At 39.2% G+C, this 20,176-nt stretch overlaps 1 protein-coding gene across 12 annotated transcripts in view; it reads right to left on the bottom strand.

Annotated features, from left to right (window-relative positions):
* The window catches only part of ATP8B4 (ATPase phospholipid transporting 8B4 (putative)), a 216,286-nt gene that overhangs the window by 38,935 nt on the left and 157,175 nt on the right, over positions 1–20,176 (bottom strand). For all 12 annotated transcript variants that reach the window (XR_002799642.2, XM_023617657.2, XM_005603053.4 and 9 more), the window contains 4 exons: positions 14,992–15,107; positions 12,327–12,491; positions 11,241–11,352; positions 9,342–9,447 (listed from right to left, as the gene is read on the bottom strand). Coding sequence is in view for 11 of the 12 variants with exons in the window: in XM_023617657.2 (XP_023473425.1) it covers positions 9,342–9,447; positions 11,241–11,352; positions 12,327–12,491; positions 14,992–15,107 (499 nt within the window). In the remaining variant the exon portion in view is untranslated. The remainder of the gene's footprint in view (positions 1–9,341; positions 9,448–11,240; positions 11,353–12,326; positions 12,492–14,991; positions 15,108–20,176) is intronic.

The following is a 20,176-nucleotide window of genomic DNA, read 5'->3' as shown; positions in this document are numbered from 1 at the left end:
AGAGGTAAATTCATTTTGTCACTATTCAGACGGACTATGGCATAAGATTCAATTTCAGTAAGCAAGCTGGATAACTCTTTGTGATGGATACCACAGCAAATTTGCAAATTCCAGGAAGTAGGAGGGTAAACACAATGAAAACAGAATCATCTTGAATGTTTTAAATTACCTAAAAGCGAAATCATCATCTTGAGCTGGGCTTGAGCTAGGCGCTCTTGATAAATTTGATATATAAGGTTGTCTGAGCTTGAAGTACCTAAGAACCACTGATCTGGCCTGAGATATTGTTAAATAACGGAAGGGGCAAGACTAAAGACAATCGATGAAATCTTCTAGGAATTCCAGGGTATCTATATATAAAATAATTTCATCAATTTGCAAAACCATGTAATATGATCTGGTTTAAAACAGCAGTCTTCTAAGAAGCAAATTTTTTAAAAATTAGACAATAAAAACAAACGATGGCATTTATTGAATTGGCATAGTCATTACATTATAGTGGAATATTTTAAGTGAAAATTGTACTCAATAGCTCAAACAACAGAATCAACTTTCTGGGAAAGAAACTACAGACACAAAAGTGTAGACATGGTTGTTCCAAATGGAAACTCCCTGATCTAATAGCAGATTTGAATTAGCAGATGCCCACATCTCATCCATCTCTTTAACAGGAAGATTGGTGACTTAACACCCTGTGAAGTGGCATTTTATTCTTCTCTTCTAAATGGAAAGATGATGCCTTTAAAGGAAAGGAAATTTCTTCTCCAAGGATCCTTAGATGACAAGCTTTGAAGTGACAGAGGGCAAGCTGACATGATTCAGATTTCAACCACACAGCAGGCACTCCCTGAAGATAAGTGTCACAGCAGCCACCAACACTTGAGACTACAACTTGCATATACAAAATTAATGCTCAGGAGAAAATGGGGAGTGAGAGACAGGCCAGAAAATGGATCTTTGGCTCACAGCAAAATTAAATGATTCCCCAAAGGCTCATCCAACATAGAAAACATTTATTAAAATAATTTTATGCTGTGGTTCTCTGAAAGAAGAAAATGCTCACGTACAAAAACAGCCATTTTAGCCCTCAGCTTTCTAATTATTTGAAAATGTAACACTAATTGTTTACATGCTAAGTTTCAAAAAAAAAGAACCACCACCACCACCTTATCTTCTGGCTCAACATCTCCTTCTGCTGTCCAGGACCAAAATCACAGCCTGCGTTTAGGAACCCAAGGGACTGGAGGTTATGTGCCCCTGGCTCCAAGGATGATATCATGCGTTTGGCAATCAGTTTGCAGAATCAAAGAAAAAGATTTATAAAGTCAGAAGGCTACGTGTGAAATTTAGGGAGTCAGGCTTGGGAGGAGGGGGAGGACAGACATGAAAAATCATTGTTTTAAGTGGGAGGACCGGACTTTCACATCAGATAACCATGTCAGGGAATCCTCCTCACAGGCATGAAAATTTACAGTCCCATATAATGAGGAAAGCAAGAGAGACGAGTTCCTCAGAAATGAACATTTCTCTGACAACATTACAGAGCTCATAAATCAGGTCCTAAGAAAGCACCAAAGGGCAAACATCTCGTGAGGTTTCCTTTTTAGTAAAGTTCTCACTCGCTGTAGAAATGACTCAATCTCTGTTTTCCCCCCAGAGAATGAAAACATTCCAAAGAAGGGTGAAGTTCATGAAAGTATTGGCTGAAATTCTATTTACTTAGGATATTTATTCCCCCTAAACTGTCTTCCTAACATCTCACATGAACGCTTTTCCAGGCAGAGAAGGGACAGTTTTTCCAGCTCTGCGGAAATTCCCATTGCCCTCCCTCCACACAGGCCAACCCTCCTCACCGAGTTGCACTTGGCCATTCTCAGACCTCTGCCCATGCTCTGGAGCTGTCGTTTCTTTTTCTTGGTGGAACTTAGCTCTTCAAACACCAGTTGCTTCTCACCAAAACAATTTATTAGGAGGGGAAGAGCTATACATAACTCCCTTCAGTGAAGATGAACTAGATATTTTTGCAGGCGTAACACAAAATGCTTAACCACAGAATGCAACTAACAAATGCTGAAACAAAAGAATGCCTGTTTTTTCCAAGCTTTGTAATGAAGGGGAGTCTCTTACAACGTCAGCATGCAGAAATGCATTAATGGCTGAGGCGACTGTGGCATTCACAGCCCCGAGCCACTACAAACACAGCAAGGCACAGTTAGGCCCATGTTGGCTTGAAAGCAACCCATAAAGAAAAGAGATGGTAGGAAAAAAAGTCATTGTATCAGTCCTCTTAAGGCACTCTACACTCAAACATTAAAAGGACCAGTTAGGAAATGGATTGAAACCATGAGGTCACGTTTAAAAGAAGACTATCTTGACTTTGATATAGGAGCATTGGGCTCGGAACCTGGAGACCTGGGTTCCGGCTTGAGGTCTGCCTCTGACACCTCCTGTGCCCACAGATCAACTGGATCTCAAGCCACTTGATTAGTCAGTTACAGTTAGGCTAGAACCCAGGTCTTCCAATTCCTAGTCCTCAGTCTACCACATCAAACTGGTTTACACACAGAATCAGCCTCAGGCTGCCTCTAGGTTGGGACAAAGACACAGTCCCAGAGGAGCGGTTAGGGGATAGCACCACCCTGCCGACAGTAGAGAAAGGGAGAAGGTACATGAAATTTTGACTTCAAGTCCCAGTTCCACCTCTTACTACCTGTGTGACCTGTAAGACATTCAAAACCTGAACCAGTTTCTTTATTAGAAATTAGAGGGGCCAGCCTGGTGGTACAACAGTTAAGTTCACAAGTTCTCCTCCAGCCGCCTGGGGTTCACCAGTTTGGATCCCAGGTGGGGACCTATGCACTGCTTGGCGAGCCATGCTGTGGTAGGCGTCCCACATATAAAGTAGAGGAAGATGGGCATGAATGTTAGCTCAGGGCTGGTCTTCCTCAGCGAAAAGAGGAGGATTGGCAGCAGATGTTAGCTCAGGTGACAATCTTAGGGGAAAAAAAAAGAAATTAGAGGAATGCGACCAGCGAAACAGACTGGTTGATACCAGCTTTGAAAATTTGGGCAGCTGTACCATGGTGACTAGAAGATCTCCAAGATTACTTAGTGTTCTAAAATCTGACAATTTATGACAAAAACTTAAGCTAATAAAACATTTTGCCTGGGTGACTACAAGTTGGGAATTCAGAACAAGATGCAATTTTTTTGGCCTGCATTGTGTTTAAAAAATCTATATGACTTTATGAACAATATGAAAGGCCCCACCACTCCCTAATGTCCCACATCACACAACTAATGTTACCTGCCTGGCCCTTGAGCCATTTTCATTTGAAAACTCTGTTCATTCAAACAAATAACTTTACACCAAGTAGGTGTAAAAAAAAAAATACAATGTGTATTTTGTTGATTAAAGAGGAAATATCAATTTCTAGGTCTATTGCTGGGATACTTCTAAGAAGCAGCGGTGTCAGTTCACAGTTTAATTAGCTATAGAACATGAATTTTTCTAACAATAAAATGTGATCAGTGCAACAAAAATGAAACATGGAATGAGTTGGCCTGCCAGCCCCAGCAAAATTACATTCTCTGTCTGTTTTCCTTTGGGTAGAAGACATATGTATTAGTGAAATGTAATCAGTGCGGTAATCTTCTGAGAAACCATAGCAGGGTTTAATTATAGATTTCTGGGCATGCCCTTAATACTAAAGCAACTATGGCAGCAAAATTAACTCAGGACTCAAAGTGTCTAAAACAGTTTCACGACGCTAAATTGGAAACAAGCCGTATGCATGATACGTATGCATGTATGCATGAAAATTACATATCCATGTTTATGAAATAATCTAAACACATTTGACAAGTTTAAATATAAGCATTTAGGTCATTTCCTTCCAATAGCTACTATCACTAGATGCTGTCCTTTTGGTACACTTTCTTTTGTTTGTTTTTGCATGAACTCCCACTGAACTCAAAAGCATAACACAAGAAAATTGAATGGTGTAAATTTATGATTTCAATATTTCATCCCAAAAGCTATTAGCTTGGATATAAGTAGCCAAGTTTAGGAGTAAAGAGAGCACCTTTGGCAATAACTTTTCTTGGATGCCATTTTTCCCCAACCCTAATATTAGCCAAATGCCTACTATAAATGTATTAATTCCTCTTATACAGAATTTTCTACCATATATCGCCTCTCTGTCTTAGACTCTAAGAATGGGGTTACCTCCAAGTCTGCGTTGACATAAACATTATTTGCCAGTTAGTTAAGCAAAGTAACCTCAAGAGTTCTGAAATAATTAGTCTGGATGGAAATTCTTCATTTTTCCCTCTGAATATTTTTTCTTCTTGTTAAAAAAAAAATGAAGATAATTTTTTGGCTTTTTTCCTAATTGTAAAAGCATTGCATGAACACTTTCACAACTTCAGATAATATGAAGAGCCATAAAGAAGAAAGTAAATATGATCCATAATTCTATCACCCAGAGAGAACCCCTGTATACGTCCTGCAGAGTTTGATGGGCAGGTAGGTGGATAGATATGGATATAGGTGTATGGTGTTTTATACAAATGAATACATAAATACACATGCAGAATTTTTTTGAAAAAAAGGATCATACCATGCATGATGTTTTGTAATCTCATTTTTCACTTAAATATATCATGGACACCTTCCAATGTTAATAAGCACATAATCACTTTTAATGACTGCATAGTATTCCATTGTATGTCTGTATCATAGTAATTAACAAAATCCCTTGTGGCTGGGTATTTGAGAAATTTGTAATTTATTATCATAGTTGATGCAGTAATGAATATTTCTGTATATACATAGTCCTACATTTGTCCACTCTTTTTTTTAAGGGCAATTCCTAGAAATCAGAATCATTGGGTCAAAAGTGTGCATACACATAATTTTGAAATATCTTGCTAGTTTGCCCTCTAGAAAGTTTCTACCAACTCCAACTCCCAACAACAGTATATAAGAATTATATTTCTCCACATTCCTTCTACATAATGACAGTTATGTCACCCATTTAGTAGCCAAATATAACTGGATAAAATCTCGAGATATTAACTTTGGTTCCCCTCCGCTCTGCAATCACTGCTGCTACCACAGGGAACCCTCTCTGTTTACTCAGAAACATATCTTGCCTTAGGGGGATTTGACAGAGCCAAGTATAGAGGGAACAAGAAAGAGTCAAGATCTCACTTTTTGATCTTGATAGACCATTGAAAGTCAAAGCAGCATCATGATTCTGAATTCTAGTGATCTGAAATTTCACTAATTGGATTTTTTGAGAGGGAAGAAAAAAGTTTCTTAAAGTCTCAAAAGACTCATCCTTAAAGGAATTGGGGCACAACATGTTACCATAAGCCACAGATTGGAAAGAAATGACCTCTTTTCTTGACCAGCCGTTCAGCCTAGAGGAGAGGAATTTTGAAGAGGAGCTGAGATACTGGTGAGTCACTAAAGAAGCCTGGGTGCTGACCCACCCCCTGGACTGGTAGTAGTTGGGGGAATCATGTGGGTAATGGAATCCTCGGATACGTTTTTGGGAATCTGAGTATGGAATAGTCACTACTGAAGTATGGTGACCTGGAGGGTAGTAGATGAAGGAACAGAGGTAGCCATGTGAGAGCACAAGTCTTCTCAGACACAGAGAAGTGAGAAAGAGCAGCCAAACTTCCATATTTCCTCAGGAGGAGGTGGAAGTCAGCTGAGAGGGACAGCAGCAACCTAAAGAGATCAGAGACCAGAGAGGGACACAGAAGAGGGAAGTGCCGGATGCCAGCAGGGTAGATGCTGAGGACCAGGGACAGGTAAGGCATTTGTGCAAACTTGACTTGAACTAAATTTACCCAAAAGTGCCTAGTTTAATTGTTCTGTCATCCAGCAGAGAAGGAGTCAAGTTCAGTTTTTGAAAATTTGATGAGTTTCTGTTCTTGCACACCTGAGTGTATTCTGGGCTGTGAAGTCAGTCAAACTAGAAATGACAGAGCCTCCTTCCATTTCCCTTCACATCAAATCAAATTCCAAGTCCTATCCATTCTACCTCCAAAAGAGCTGTCAAGTTCACCCCACTCTTTCCTTCCCCATTGTTACAACCCCGCTGTCTTAGTTCAACCCTCATCATCTCTAAACCTGAGTATTCTGACAGCCTCCTGATGCATCTCTCCATACTCATTTTCCCATCAAACATACCCCATCTATCCTGTCACTAGAGTGTTATTTCTCAAATGCTAAATTGGGTTTGTCACTCTTCTGCTTAGAAGCCATCTATATCCACCCAATACCTTCAGGATAAACTATGATCACTTTTGCTTGTTAATCAATCTATCGCCAATCCATCTATGAAAAACTCCTCCCCCCCCCCGCCCTTAGCTCTATGATACACTCTAGCTACAACCTGGAATATTGCTCCTGGAATATAACACGGTTTCTTTCATGTATCTATACTTTGGTGTGTGCTGTTCCATCAATCTGCAATATCGTTATCCAATGCAACCAATAGAGGAAGAGGATCCATACAAGTTGTAACGGGTCAGTACATTGTTTTCAATATCTTAAGGCTAATGAAAAATGTCTATTTCTTTTTAATAAGAATGCATAGACTCTCTGATTTTTTTTTAAGTTTTGTATTATTTTTGGCTACCATTACTTCAGCCTAGTGTAGACAACTGCTATATCAGGCTGGTTAGAAGCTATGACTAAAGATTGCATATGCCTTTGCCAAATAAAAATTGGGAAATCTAATTAATTGTTGCTAGTATAATTTTGTTATTATTATTTATATAATTTTAATGATAGACTCCATAGAGTCTATTGGGAAAATATTAATAAAAGTAGTCCTTGTTGATGGAAAGATTGAGGATAATGGCAGAGGGAAGGAGGAAGGGAAGAAATGGAGAGAGAGGAGGAAGGCAAGAAGGATGCTCATTGAACGGCCATAAAGCTTTAATCCCACAAATACAATAATCTGTAGGGTAGATATTTATATATTTTCCAATTTTATAAATGAGGAAACCAAGCAAAGAGAAGTTGCATAGCATATCAAAAGTCTCTCAAGCCAGCAAGTAAGCACAAAGCTGAGGTTCCAACTTGGCTCCAGTTAACCCAAAGTCCATACTCCTCCTCTTACATGTGCTGTCTCTCCCTGAAATTTGTTCTGCTCTAGTTCTTAATCTGGTGTCTGACTTCAAGTGAAGCAGTAAGATGTCTCAACTACATTTTTTATATTAATTATTTAAAGAGAGTAAGAATACATCCAAAGTGTGTTTAGGAAGACACATGACAAGTGATTTGGTGTACAGGCTGTGGGGCCATGCTGTCTAGACTCAAGTCCCAGTTGAACCACTGACTAGTTGTGAAACTTCGGCCATGTTATTTACCCTATCTGTGCCTCAACTTCCTAATCTGTAAAACAAGGCTAATGGTAATGGTAATGCCGACCACTGGGTTGCTTTGAGAATGAAATAAGATAATACATGTAAATGGTTTACAATTATGCCTGAGGCACTGTCTCGAAGCGGATCAGCAGTAGACTAATTAGAATCTAGATCTGCTCACATTGATCTTCCTTCAGCAAGAATTAAATTCCCCAAAAACAAAAGGTCATTTAAAGAAAAAGATTTCCTTAAAATAAAAAGTATTAACTATTGCTAATTATTAAACAAATTATTAATAGTTCCCCAATAGACTCTATGGAATTGATCACTAAAGTTATATAAAAATAGTAATAAAATGATATCAGTAATAATTAGACTTCTCGATTTTTAGTTGGCAAAGACACATGCAGGCTCCACTCATAGCTTCTAACCAGCATGATATAGCAGTTTTCTACCGTGGGTAAGACAGTGTAGAAGTTAGGAGAATTAATCAACAAGTTTCAATTGGTGGTGCTGACAGTTAAGACTTTCCTTCTTTTCAAGGTTCAAGAACAAAAGTTTAATGATGGAGACACATTAAGGAAACCCATCTTGCTCCATTGTTGCGTTGAGGGGAGGTTAGCCCGCCTCTAGAAGGTAGCAAGCAAGCTGTTTGCCTCTAAGTCAACAATCTGCTTGGCCAGACGCAAAATGGGTTGAGCTTAGAGAAGATACTACAAGCATCAGCAAGCCAAAATTATTATAAGACAGTACTTTTTAAAGTTCTGGGAAAATAAGTATGCAGACTTTTAAAATAGTCTTCAAATGAAGTAACAAAAAAAGAGATAAAATAAATTGGTAGATATTAAAAAATATTATTTCTCAAAATTTTATGTTGGTCCACTCTTAACTCCAATTTCAGTCCTTACATATTTTCCAGGACTATGTAGCAGTTACCCAAATTTTGCAGTATTCTTTTTCTCGTAAGTATTGTATATCTGGGTTCAATAGCAACTGTCAAAATATCTACTTTCTTTAATGCTGAAAGACTCTGTTCCAACTTTACATACCACCTCCTACAGCTGTGTTTTCCAAATTTATCTATCATAAGCTTCATCCAGGTGCGTATTGAAATACAAATTCCCATGCCCCATATTAATTCTGAAGATTCTTAATTTTTAGGTCAGAATGAAGCTGGGGGATTGGTATTTTTAACAAGTACCCCCAGTAATACTGATCACTCATCACCATGTAGGAATTAAGGTACTCACCAGTGCATAATGTTAAAGGATAACTCAACACTTGTTGTTAATGCTGTCGAGTCAATTCTGACTCCTAGTGACCCTGTGTACCCTGCCCGGTCTTCTGCACCATCCTCTCACGTTCCAGCCCTATATTAGACAACGATGCTCTGGTGCTATTCATAGGATTTTCATGGCCAAATTTTTTGAAAGTGGGTGGCCAGGTCCTTCTTCCTAGTCTGTCTTAGTCTGGAAGTTCCGCTGAAACCTGTCCACCATGGGTGATCCTGCCGGTATTTGAAATACTGGTGGCAGAGCTCTCAGCATCACAGCAACACACAGCCACCAGAGGATGACAACCGACAGACAGGTGGTATGGTTCCCTGACCAGATACAAACCCAGGGTGGGGATGGTGAGAGCGCCAAATCTTAACCACTAGATGACCAGGGCTGGTTATAACTCAGTATAAATGATTTGAAATCCTTTTCTAAAAATACTTGGGAAATGTTGAAGACCTGAAGACAATGATTCACCACTGATGTGCAACTTATCTTAGTTTTTAACCAAAACGAATAGGAGTTTAGGAAACAGGCCAAAAGAGCTCTATTCTAAATTAAGACCACAGGAAACTACAGAGTGCCTGTCTGCACTTTCTTAACTATCTGATCTCCCTTTTCCCCTCTCTCCCTTCTTCCCTGTGATCCTTTCCTCCTTCTATTAAGACTTACCTGAGCTCTTCTCTGACTTCTGCTGCTGTGTTCCCTGCTATGATGAATACATCATTCATGTCATCAGTCAGCATGTTGCAGGCATAGCCAATGTTGATGGCAGTTTCTGATAGAAAATAAAGCCCATCTCAGTTAGAACATTACTTAATAACATAAGTACCTTTACCATAAAAGTTTTGAGGCCATTGCTGTATTTCCTTATATCCTACAGCCCACCTTCATCTCAGAGAGAGCATGAGAGGTGATAAAATATAAGAGACCCAGGGGGAAATTCAAAGACCTAGGTTCCATGACCACATTCACCAATTGCTAAATCCATGGAGAAGTAGAAACATCTATGAATCCTCAGCCTTCTCATCTAGTTTTTGAAAAAAACTTTTTGATTCCCAAAATTAGTACTCATGATATAGTACTTGTGATATAGTGAAATATGTAAACAAAAAACTTTTTACTAGAAGTCCCAAATACTGCCTTTGGGAAAGCTAAATTACTAAACTTAGCTATTACCAATTCTGATATTGTAGATATCAATAGCAGGTCGGAAAACTGAAAAACACTCACAAAATGTTCAGTTGAACAGCAGAAATGTTCTTACAAAATTTTTACAGTTCTCCTATACGCAGCACTGCCGTTTTCCCATTAAGTGAACAGAAATTTGGAATTTTACTATCAACTCAAAAGACATCCAGGACTGCTGCTACCAGAAAACTGGAGAATCCCATGATCTTGGGCATTCCTCCCTCTAATTTTACAGAAATGGAGCCTAGGATACTTAGGTAACCGTTCTGTCTTCAATAAAGTCATTTGATGCTAATTCTACTGAGTTGTTAGATTCTAGCTAATTCTAGGGAGGCATTAGATTTGTCCTAAGTCAAGAAAGGTAATTGATAAGATCTCAGCATATCTTTTGTATAAACCACAGATATTAAAGCTAAATAATAGTAAGTTTGTGGATATTCATAACTAATTGAACAGCTGTACTCACTGATCAACATCAAACTCTAGGAATTCTCTAATAACACACCACGGGGCTCAACTCTCTATTGTTTATTTCCTGTAATCAGTGATTTGGGTGAACATATAGAGAACTGATTTATCCTATCTACAAATCCTCCAATGTTCTAAAAAATATCTAACAGGTAAATCTTAAAAACGTGTCTGTGTGCCGGTTAACTAAATATTTCTGGTTTACTGATGGTCAAGCACAAAATCATTTTTGTTTTAACCATGACTGCTGGCAATAGACCCAAAACACATTGCTCCTCTTTTCTCTCTTACGAAACACGGTATTCTGAGCACAGTGACTCTTTCTCTGAAAGTGGGTCAGTTCTCATTGTACCATTGCATGGGCAGTCCAGGAATTCAGCCAGGTTGCTCTGATACAGCTGGAGTGGTTATTAAAATACCAAAATAGTTCCGTTCCAGTTGATAAACAGCTGCTTCCCTAAGCCTCCCCAAAGCCTGCCCACTACCTGACCCCCTCCTCTAATATCCCTAAAGCTCCCTATCATCAAGAAACTAAAGGAGTAACCGTGAGGTCTGCAGTGTCCTGCTTCAGTGCTGTCCCACGTTCTGTCCCAACTGGAGAATCATATGAACCAGTAGTCAAACATGTTTAATACTATTGTTGCCTATAGGAGTAACTATTATATTTAAGAAGCAATTGAGCTGAAACTCAGCTGACCCCAGGGTATACTATAGAAGATAATTTGTTATAGTTTGTTTTTGTTTATTTTTAAATAGTAAATTCTTATAATATTCCTTTTTATATTTCAACTCTTTCTTACATGGAGGACTTAGCAAATATCTCATTAATTAAGCTTTCTGGTTAATTAAAATTTTGCCACAGAAGTTATTGCCCCCTTTTCAAAACATCATCATCACCCATTTTCAAATTACCTTGTTTGTCTCCTGTTAAGACCCAGATCTTAATATTGGCTAGTGATAAACTTGTAACTGTTTCAATAACACCCTCTTGTAACTTATCTTCTACAGCAGTGGCACCTAGTAGCTTCAGTGAAAAACAGAAAATATCTTATGTTAATGCACGCAAACAACATCCATAACATCTATGGGTTTCAATCAGAGTTTAGAGGTCAAGGAACATGAATTAAAGACGGAAATTATGATGCATTGAATAGCAAACATCCTATTATGTACAGAGGTGGGTTGGGAAGGATCCCAGGAGAAAGTTCCCAAATCAAGCCAACTGATGGGCATATCAGTTCATGGCAGAGCTCCTAGAAGTTAGAACTTACATGAGGGGTCTGACATGCTCAGATAACTTATTAGCATAAACAATCAGAAGCCATTTGGGCTTCTAAGGACTTAAGAACTCCCCGTCTGCTTCCCCACTTATATTGACATGGAATAGTCCAAAGGAGAGCCCTCATCTCACAGTCAGGATCACGAAAAAGTAGAGCCATTCTCCTGTGTAAACAAACCAGCAAATGCCATAAACTAAAAAGTGAAGGCTCTTGTGCAACATTTCATCCAAAGATGAAAAAGTGTGCTTTCTAGTACCTCACAATAGCTGAGCATCCAGGCCACTGGGGCCTCAGGGAAGAGCGGTTTCTAGAATAGATCACTCTTTGAACAACACAGACACCATCAGAATCTCATGAGCCTAAGACGGTTTAGAGCTATAAGCGTCTTTCTTCATGGCAAGTTTCCCTGCTTTTAAAAAGGTGGATCATAAAGCAGGCAGGAAAAAACCTCATAACATCAGGGACATACCAGAGATTGACAAAGAATGTGGAGTGTACTACCTTCTACTCTTGGGGGACTTCCAATTGTCTAAGCCACCGCTAACAGAAATAATCTTCTAGGCTCTCTAGGGCCATACATGGCAAACTCAAAGGCAACGTATAAAGCATGATTCAACGTTTGAAAGAGTAACATCTGCTGTGTGCAAGATGATTTAGCCAATGGATTATTCCTATGCCAGATCTCTAAACACATACTATCCCTTGTGTAAATACGAACCATCAAATCCCTTTCGATTTCTTCATACAGCCCAGCTATCCGCTCATCCCTCTCATCTGTGGCAGTATTTGCATCTTCAAGCATCTTATGCCATTCTTTAAAGTACTTGTCATCCAGATCTCTGTATGCGATGGCCAAGGTTCGAAGGCCTTCCCCTGCAAACTCCTGCCAGAGCAGACATAGGCTTAGGAACCATCACGAAACATAATCACAGCAATAACAACAACAATAATGAACAAGAAGTTTTTCACTCAAATTCATTGTGTCCCAAGAGGACTACGCGGCCATCTTGACTTCCCACTTTTTAATCTCCTTGGAAATGGGAGATAATGTTTATATTTGTATTTTATTTCTATGGGGTTAAAACATTCACAGGAGCTAGCCTTACTCCTAAGATCAAGTGAAATGCCTGCTTTTCAAATGAAGTGTTCTAGTTGAGAGGCAATTAATGGTGCCCACGACTTGAGATATCCATTTGAAGCAACATATATTGGTTCCCAACCTATCCTCTGCTCATTACTTTTTAGAAACTGTCTTCTATGGAGTTAGTATTTAATAATAGGTCAAATTAATTAAAGAATCATACTTTTCCTTTAGTGTCTCAGTAAACTGACAATCTTAAATGATACCTACGCTGCTTTATCCTTATACTAGGGGAAAAAATAAAGCATAAAAATGGGAGACTGGTAGTTGCTAAGTGTCTCACACAGCCACGATAGCTAGAAACATGTGTAGACTACTTTGGAGAAATGCTAAAAACCTCCCACTTTGCCTAGGCCTCCAGCGGTCATTTGATGGGCCTCTCCCTGCAAGTGTTTTTACAACTATTTCTGTCCCTTTGGGCATTGCCACAGAGCATATCTTCTCTGTTGTGTTCTGGCTGATGGAACAGACATAGATTTGTGATCAGGCACAAGTTAAACCATGACACAACCTAAGTAGGTAAATGGGAAGAAAAGTTGGTGCATACTGCAAGGATGTGGTTTAGCCCAGAGACACCATAAGAAAAATTACCAAATTTATCTCATAGGCAGTTGGTAGCACTTTGGATATTGCAATCACACAAACCCTGCCTTCCCAGACCACCTCTGGGTCTCCTACTGATCTGAAAATCTAGTTACTGCCTCCTAACACTCTTTTGTCCTCAATTCGCACAAACACTTCTTTGCCTTTAACTTGCAAGCCCGCTGGGCATTATTACCAGGACTGTCCTCTCAACTGCACAACAGTGAATCAACACAAGGCTGACATTACAAAAGAGGACAGATGATTTAAGTTACTTAATTAGTGCATGGAACACAAGTTTAATCCTAGCTGAGCATTTGAGCAAGGTCATTTCCTATCATTAAACAATTCAAAATCTATAATTAAATATAAATGTAAAACCTCAGAATTTAGATGCCAAAATGAATAAAGCCAATGAAGCAAAGAGCAATTCAAATGGATATTACCTGAAAAAAAATGTCTTTTGCATAGAAATGTAAAAAGATCAAATTAGACTTCCTATACTTTAATGTGAAAGGAGGATGTATGACAATCCAGGGCCTTGGTGTTGGCGCAATGGCAAAAGTCAGATACTTATGATTCCAATGTTGTTTCCATAAAAAAAAAAAATTTAAAAGACCATGTCAGCCTTCTGGAAGAGATTAAAAGAAAATCAAGAATGCTCTATTGGAAAGACAAAAACAATAGCTATGTTTGTAACCAATATTACTAAACCATCATTCTTCAAACTTAAAGTCAGGCAGAGTTTTTTTTATTTTATTTGTTTGTTTGTTTTTTAGAGAACCAGGGAATGTTTTATATTAAATATAGGGCTTAACAAAGAACATGAATCCTCAATAATTTTCTAAAGGAGAGAAACCAGTGAGGAAATAGTTTTGTACCACTTGCCCTTAAAGTTCAGATCAGGTTGAACAGAACCTCAAGCAAATGTTAGAGACACTCGATTCTCAGGTTTAAACTAGGTAATGTTCATATGAATTCACAGACTCTTATTCTTTGGCAAAAAACCGTGTGCCAAACATAAACCCCGCTCCCTTCAGAAAGCTTTTGGAAAGAAATCATGCACAGTCTCAGAATGCATGCATTTGGTAGCTGCCACCTAGAGAATGTAAGTGACTCATCATGATTTATGACTTGAATAAAAAGACCCTTGGAGGAGAAAGTTGGCTACAGAGATGATTTTCTTCTCAGCATCTAAACACAACCCTCCCCTCCAGGGGTAATCATAAGAGATTCTGGTGATGCCAGACACATCGGAAGCTAAGGGAGAGCAACTCTCCTGCTCCTCTCCCCAGAACCAGTCCAGACTCCCAAGGGCAGCAGCCCCGAAGTGCAGGGGAGTCAGAGCAGGTTTCCCTGGGTATCCTGAGCCTTCCTCTGGCCTGAGCTCTGGAGCCCACACTCAGTGGCTCCTTCTCAGCTGCTGTGTATTAATTCACCTGTGGTGAGACTAACGAGACTCCCAGCCTGGGGGGAGCCTTAGGCGGGGTATCCATGTGCCAGTTTCCAGACATTTTCTGGCACAGTTTCCTGTGGAACTGCTCTCCACATGCTTTCTATTTCAGAAGTCAGATCATTTAGCTGATATTTTCAAAATAAGACCTCACCATAGGAAGTGGCAAAAGGGCCATCGTGCTGACCTGAAGACAGAGGCACTTACACTAAGATGGTCTGACGTCAAAGTCAGAAGGTCTTCATTGGATGGATGAAGTTTTTCAAACAGAATAGTATCCGCTCCTTTGGAATAAAGCTTTATCTGTCCCTTCGGGTTTCGAACTAAAAAGAAAAACATTTGGAAAGTAGATTATAATCAATGAAATCCATCAAAACTAGACCCTCACAGGCTCCAGCCAGGCAATTTGGAAACGAGCATAATGTTTTAGCCAGTAGTAAAATGCCCAGTGCCTTTAGGTAGTTCACTTCCTAAGGCGTTTGGCTTTATTCCTGTTTTATTAACTTAGGGATATTCCACCTACTGGAATCCTTTGATTTCCCAAACTGAGAAACAAGTATTTTCATTCTGATGCATCTGACCTTCCTATTTTCCTTGCCTACTATTTCTGAAGGGTTGATACATTTAAATGGAGCCTTCTGTATTGAGCAGAATTGAGAGCTTTGTTTGCCCGTCTCCTGGTGTGAAATTCAAGATGGACAGTAGGAGTCAACTATCAGTGTTATGCCAAATGATTTCCATACGGAATTCTAGCCACTCAAAACGATGGTTTCTGCATCAGTTCTCAGCGCTTGCTGACATATTTCTTTACCCCCTTTACTCCTGGGAAAAGTCTCTTCATTCCTGATGGTTCATTCTTGGATCACAATCCTGGCTGCAAGCATTCCTCCAGAGGGCTTTTAAAATGAATGTTTCTACCTTCCTCCACTGGAAGGCTGCATTAGTAGGGCTGTGTTTTTAACCTGTCTCCCCCAACCCAGGTTTGGGAATGAAGCCCTGAGCAGGTTCCCCTCATCTCCAATCCTGAGCCTTCCTGTGGCTGTCCTGCCTGTTGCCGTCAGACAAATCTTTCTTTAAACCACAGACTACTTGGCCTACCTTTGTAGGCTTGGTTTTACAGTTTGACATATCCTAGGCAGTTCATTATTTGTTGAATGAATGAATGACATAGGAATGTATTTCTTCCCAGGAACCGCCTACAGTTTAAGACAACTACCTGGGTCACAACTTCATGCTCTGAACACTGACATTCACAGGTTTCATCAAGTCAAACATTATTACAAGCTTTCCACTCGGTTATACCTTTTCCCTAAAAATAGGATGCCACAAAACAGATGAACATAAATATTGACTATTACTAATTTAATAGGATACAAAATTTAGAGCTTGATTTAAAGGGATATAAATATCAAAGTACAATAAATGACTTTCCCCTCAAACCTTTAACTACCGTTTATTGTTGTTACACGTGTCAAGTCAACTCTGACTCCTGGTGACCCCATGAATGTGTGATGTCCCCAGTGTGCTGTCCTCAGCAGCCCTACTCAGTTCCTGTAGACCCATGCCTGTGGCTTCCTTTACGAGGTCAATCCATCTCATATTTGCTCTTCCTCTTCTCCTGCTGCCTTCTCCTTTTCTCAACATTATTGTCTTTTCCAAAGAGTCCTGCCTTCTCACGATGTGCCCATAGTAGGACAACCTCAGTTTTATCATTTTTGCCTCCAGTGATAGCTCAGGCTTAACTTGTTCCAGGATCCACTTGTTGGTCTTTCTGGCAGTCCAGGGTATCCGTTGGGCTCTCTGCCAACACTATATTTCAAATGAATTCATTTTTTTCCTGTCACCCTTCTTCACTATCCAGCTTTCACACCCTTACGTAGTAATTGGGAATACGAGGGTGTGAATAGTTTTGGCCTTGGTCTCTAATGACACTTCCTTACACTTAATCGTTCCTAATTCTTTCATTGCTGTCCTTCCAAGTCTCAGTCTTCTCTTGGTTTCTTGGCTGCCGTCTCCATTTCAATTGATGACTGAAGCAAGGTACACAAAATCTTTAACAATTTCAGTGTCTTGTCTAGGTTAAAGTTGTGTAGTTCTTCTGTTGTCATGATTTTTGTCTTCTTGATGTTCAAAGGCAGTCAGTCCTGCTTTGGCACTTTCTTCTTTCACTTTCGTCAGAAGTCGTTTCAAGTCACTGCTGCTTTCTGCCAGTAAGATGGCGTCATTGCATCTTTTAGATTACTGATATTTCTCCTGCCAATTTTCACTCCTCCTTCATGTGAGTCTAGCTCAGTTTTTTGTATGTTATGTTCTGCATACAGATTAAACAGATAGGGAGATGAAACGCACCCTCGTCTGACAGCTTTGCTTCTAGGAAACCATTATTTCTCCATATTCTGTTCTGACTGTGGCTTCTTGTCCACAATACAGGTTATGCATCAGGAAAATCAAGTGCTGAGCCATGCCCATTTCTTTCAGAGCAGCCCATAGCTTTTTACAATCCACACAGTCAACGGCTTTACTACAATCTATAAAACATACATTAACCTTCTTCTGAAATTCTTTGGAGCACACCAGTAGCCAACAAATCATCACAATTAGATTTCACGTGCCTCTCCCTTTTCGAAACCCAGCTTAGACATCAGGCACTTCTTGCTCCTTGTAAGGTAAAAGTCTTTGTGGCACCACCTTCAGCATCACTTTACTAGCGTGGGAGACTAGAGCAATGATCCTATACTTCCTGCTCTCCTTGGCATCTCCTTTCTTAAGAATTGGGATATATATTGACCATTTTCCATCTGTAGGCCATCATTTTGTTTTCCATATGTGTTGGCATATTCTTGTTAGGATTTTGATAGATTCAGCCTCAGTCGCTTGAAATAATTCTATTGATATCCAACTTACCTCTGGTGACATTTCTTCCCAGTACTTTCAGGTCAGGTTTCACTTCACTTTCTAAAATTATGGGTTCTTCCTTACAGAAATCTTCTTTAAAAGAATTACCCTTAATCAACACTTAATCTATTCTAGCTTTCTCCTGGCTTGAATAGATCTAATGCACCCTGGAAACTTTTTGCATTGAGACTTGTCTAGGGCTTGTCTGCTCTTCGAAGACCCTTGGTCAGCTTTCCTAGTTGCCAGAACTCATGCCGTTTTTCTTGTACTCTGGCTCTAACTGCCAGCATTGGGAAAGAAGAGAGAAAAAAAATACATAATCGATCTAATTGGTCAAGTGAGAGAAAAACATCTGGTCCTAGGAAAGGCTTTCTCTTGCTTTTCTTCTGTAGCAATTGAATTTAATAATTTCCCCCATATTTTCTCCCTCCTATCACCAGAGCTATAAAAGCAAAGCATGTATATCTTACAATTCCCATATGACTTTTTTATGACTATTTTTTATAGTCCATGCTAGGACATGAGTTCTCAAAATTTTGGGCCCAGAACCCCTTTACACTCTTAAAACTTCATGAGTTTTATATGTGGGTTCTATCTACCAATATTTACCATATTAGAAGTTAAAACAAAAATTTTATTATGTCATCTTATGACACTAATTAACTAATTATAATACTACTATAAGAATAATTATTATAATAAACATATTATATATTAACATAGTAACATACACTATAATTAACATATTATATTAACATATAATAAACATATTACATATTAACATAAATAACATTTCTATGAAAAATAACTATATTTTCCCAAATGAAAAAATTTAGCTTGGAGCGTGGCACTTTTATACATGATTACAAGTCTCTTTAATGTCTGGCTTAATAGAAGACAGTTGGATTCCCATATCTGCTTCTGCATTCAATTGTTGTGATATCAACATCACGTGGCTTTTGTAAAACTCCACAGTATACTTAGAAGAAGAATGAAAAACACAAATAACATAAGTATTATTATGAAAATATTTTTGTCCTTATGAATCCTCTGAAGAACTCTTAAGTCTTCCTAGGGTTCTCCAGACCACACATTGAGAACCACTGCTCTAGGGACATCATAGACCCATTGTGATTTGTGCAAATCCCTTACCATCTCAGTTTCTACGTGTGAAAAGGACAGGTTTAAACAATTTAACTTCTAAGGTCCTTTCCAGCTCTATAATTTTCTAATTCAATAAAGATTTTCCATTCTGATGCCTTCTCCTAACCCAGCACCTTTAAATTTGAGTTTATACAAATCCAATTTCATGGAATCCTGCTTCATTTTACTCAATAAAATTTTAGTTAGCAGCTCAGCAGGTTTCATACATCTTTTCATTCAAGGCTTCTAGTCATTGCTGCAAGGAAATATCAAGGTTAATAAAATCTTAGGCATTTCAGACATTAGCCTTTTAAAATAAACTTAAAAGAACATAACATTTTTCAATGGTCAAGAAAACATGTGGGCAGAGTGTGGACGAAGGTCATAGATTTTTATTCTAGCTATGGAATCTTCTCCCTTTGCCTGTCCTTTAATATTGGTGCTCTTCAGAGATTTACCCAGGATCTACTTCTCCTCCCATCCTTCACACTTTCCATGGGCAGTCACATTTTTCTCTATGGCTTCAGGTTCCATCAACAGGACGACTCCTTTCAAATGTGTGTCTCCTGCCCAAATCTATCTCCAGTGCTTCCTTCTGGCCTGTACATCCAACTACCAATTGGATATCTCCTTTTGGATGTGCCCAGGCACATCCAACTCAAACTGGACACATTATCTTCCCCCATAACTAGCTACTCCTCCTATGACCCCAGTCTTAATAACGAGCTTCACTATCCACTCAGTCTCCCAAATCAGATATCAGGCCATCACTCAAAGCTCCACCCCCTCCACCACCCACACATCCAATCAAAGCCATAAATTTCTCTCTGCCATCTTCTTTCTTGCCTGGTTTATCACATTAATCTAAATGGTTTTATCCATTCCAGTCCTGCTTTCCTCCTAACTCTTCTGTAATCCAGCCAGAGTGATCTTCACACTACTGCTTAGAATCCTGCACTAGCTTCCCTCTGCCCTTAGATCAAGGGCGGACTCCTTAACACGGCGGAAACAGGGATCACGAAGATCTGCTCCCTTCCAGCCTATTTCCTCCCCTGCTTCACCATCTTCTCCTGGATGCAACTACACAGAACGCTTTTCAGTTCCACATTCTCCCTTAGCTTCAAGTCCCTGAAACATGGTAGGCACTTAATAAATATTTGCTAAATTAAGTTGAATTATAATTATGCCAAATTCATTCAATGTGGCAGCTTTGTTTGTGTACATAAAGGAAAGAAAGAAGTCAGAAATGGTTTCCAGGTTTATATTGTAAGAGTAAATGCAACAGCAACACTGTGAAGGGTGATGAATAATTCGACTTTGCCATATCTCAGTTGGGTAGCTGTTCACAGGTCAC

Source organism: Equus caballus, chromosome 1 (genome assembly GCF_041296265.1).
Source record: "Equus caballus isolate H_3958 breed thoroughbred chromosome 1, TB-T2T, whole genome shotgun sequence".
Classification (NCBI taxonomy): domain Eukaryota; kingdom Metazoa; phylum Chordata; class Mammalia; order Perissodactyla; family Equidae; genus Equus; species Equus caballus.
This window is presented reverse-complemented; position numbering and strand designations above follow the sequence as displayed.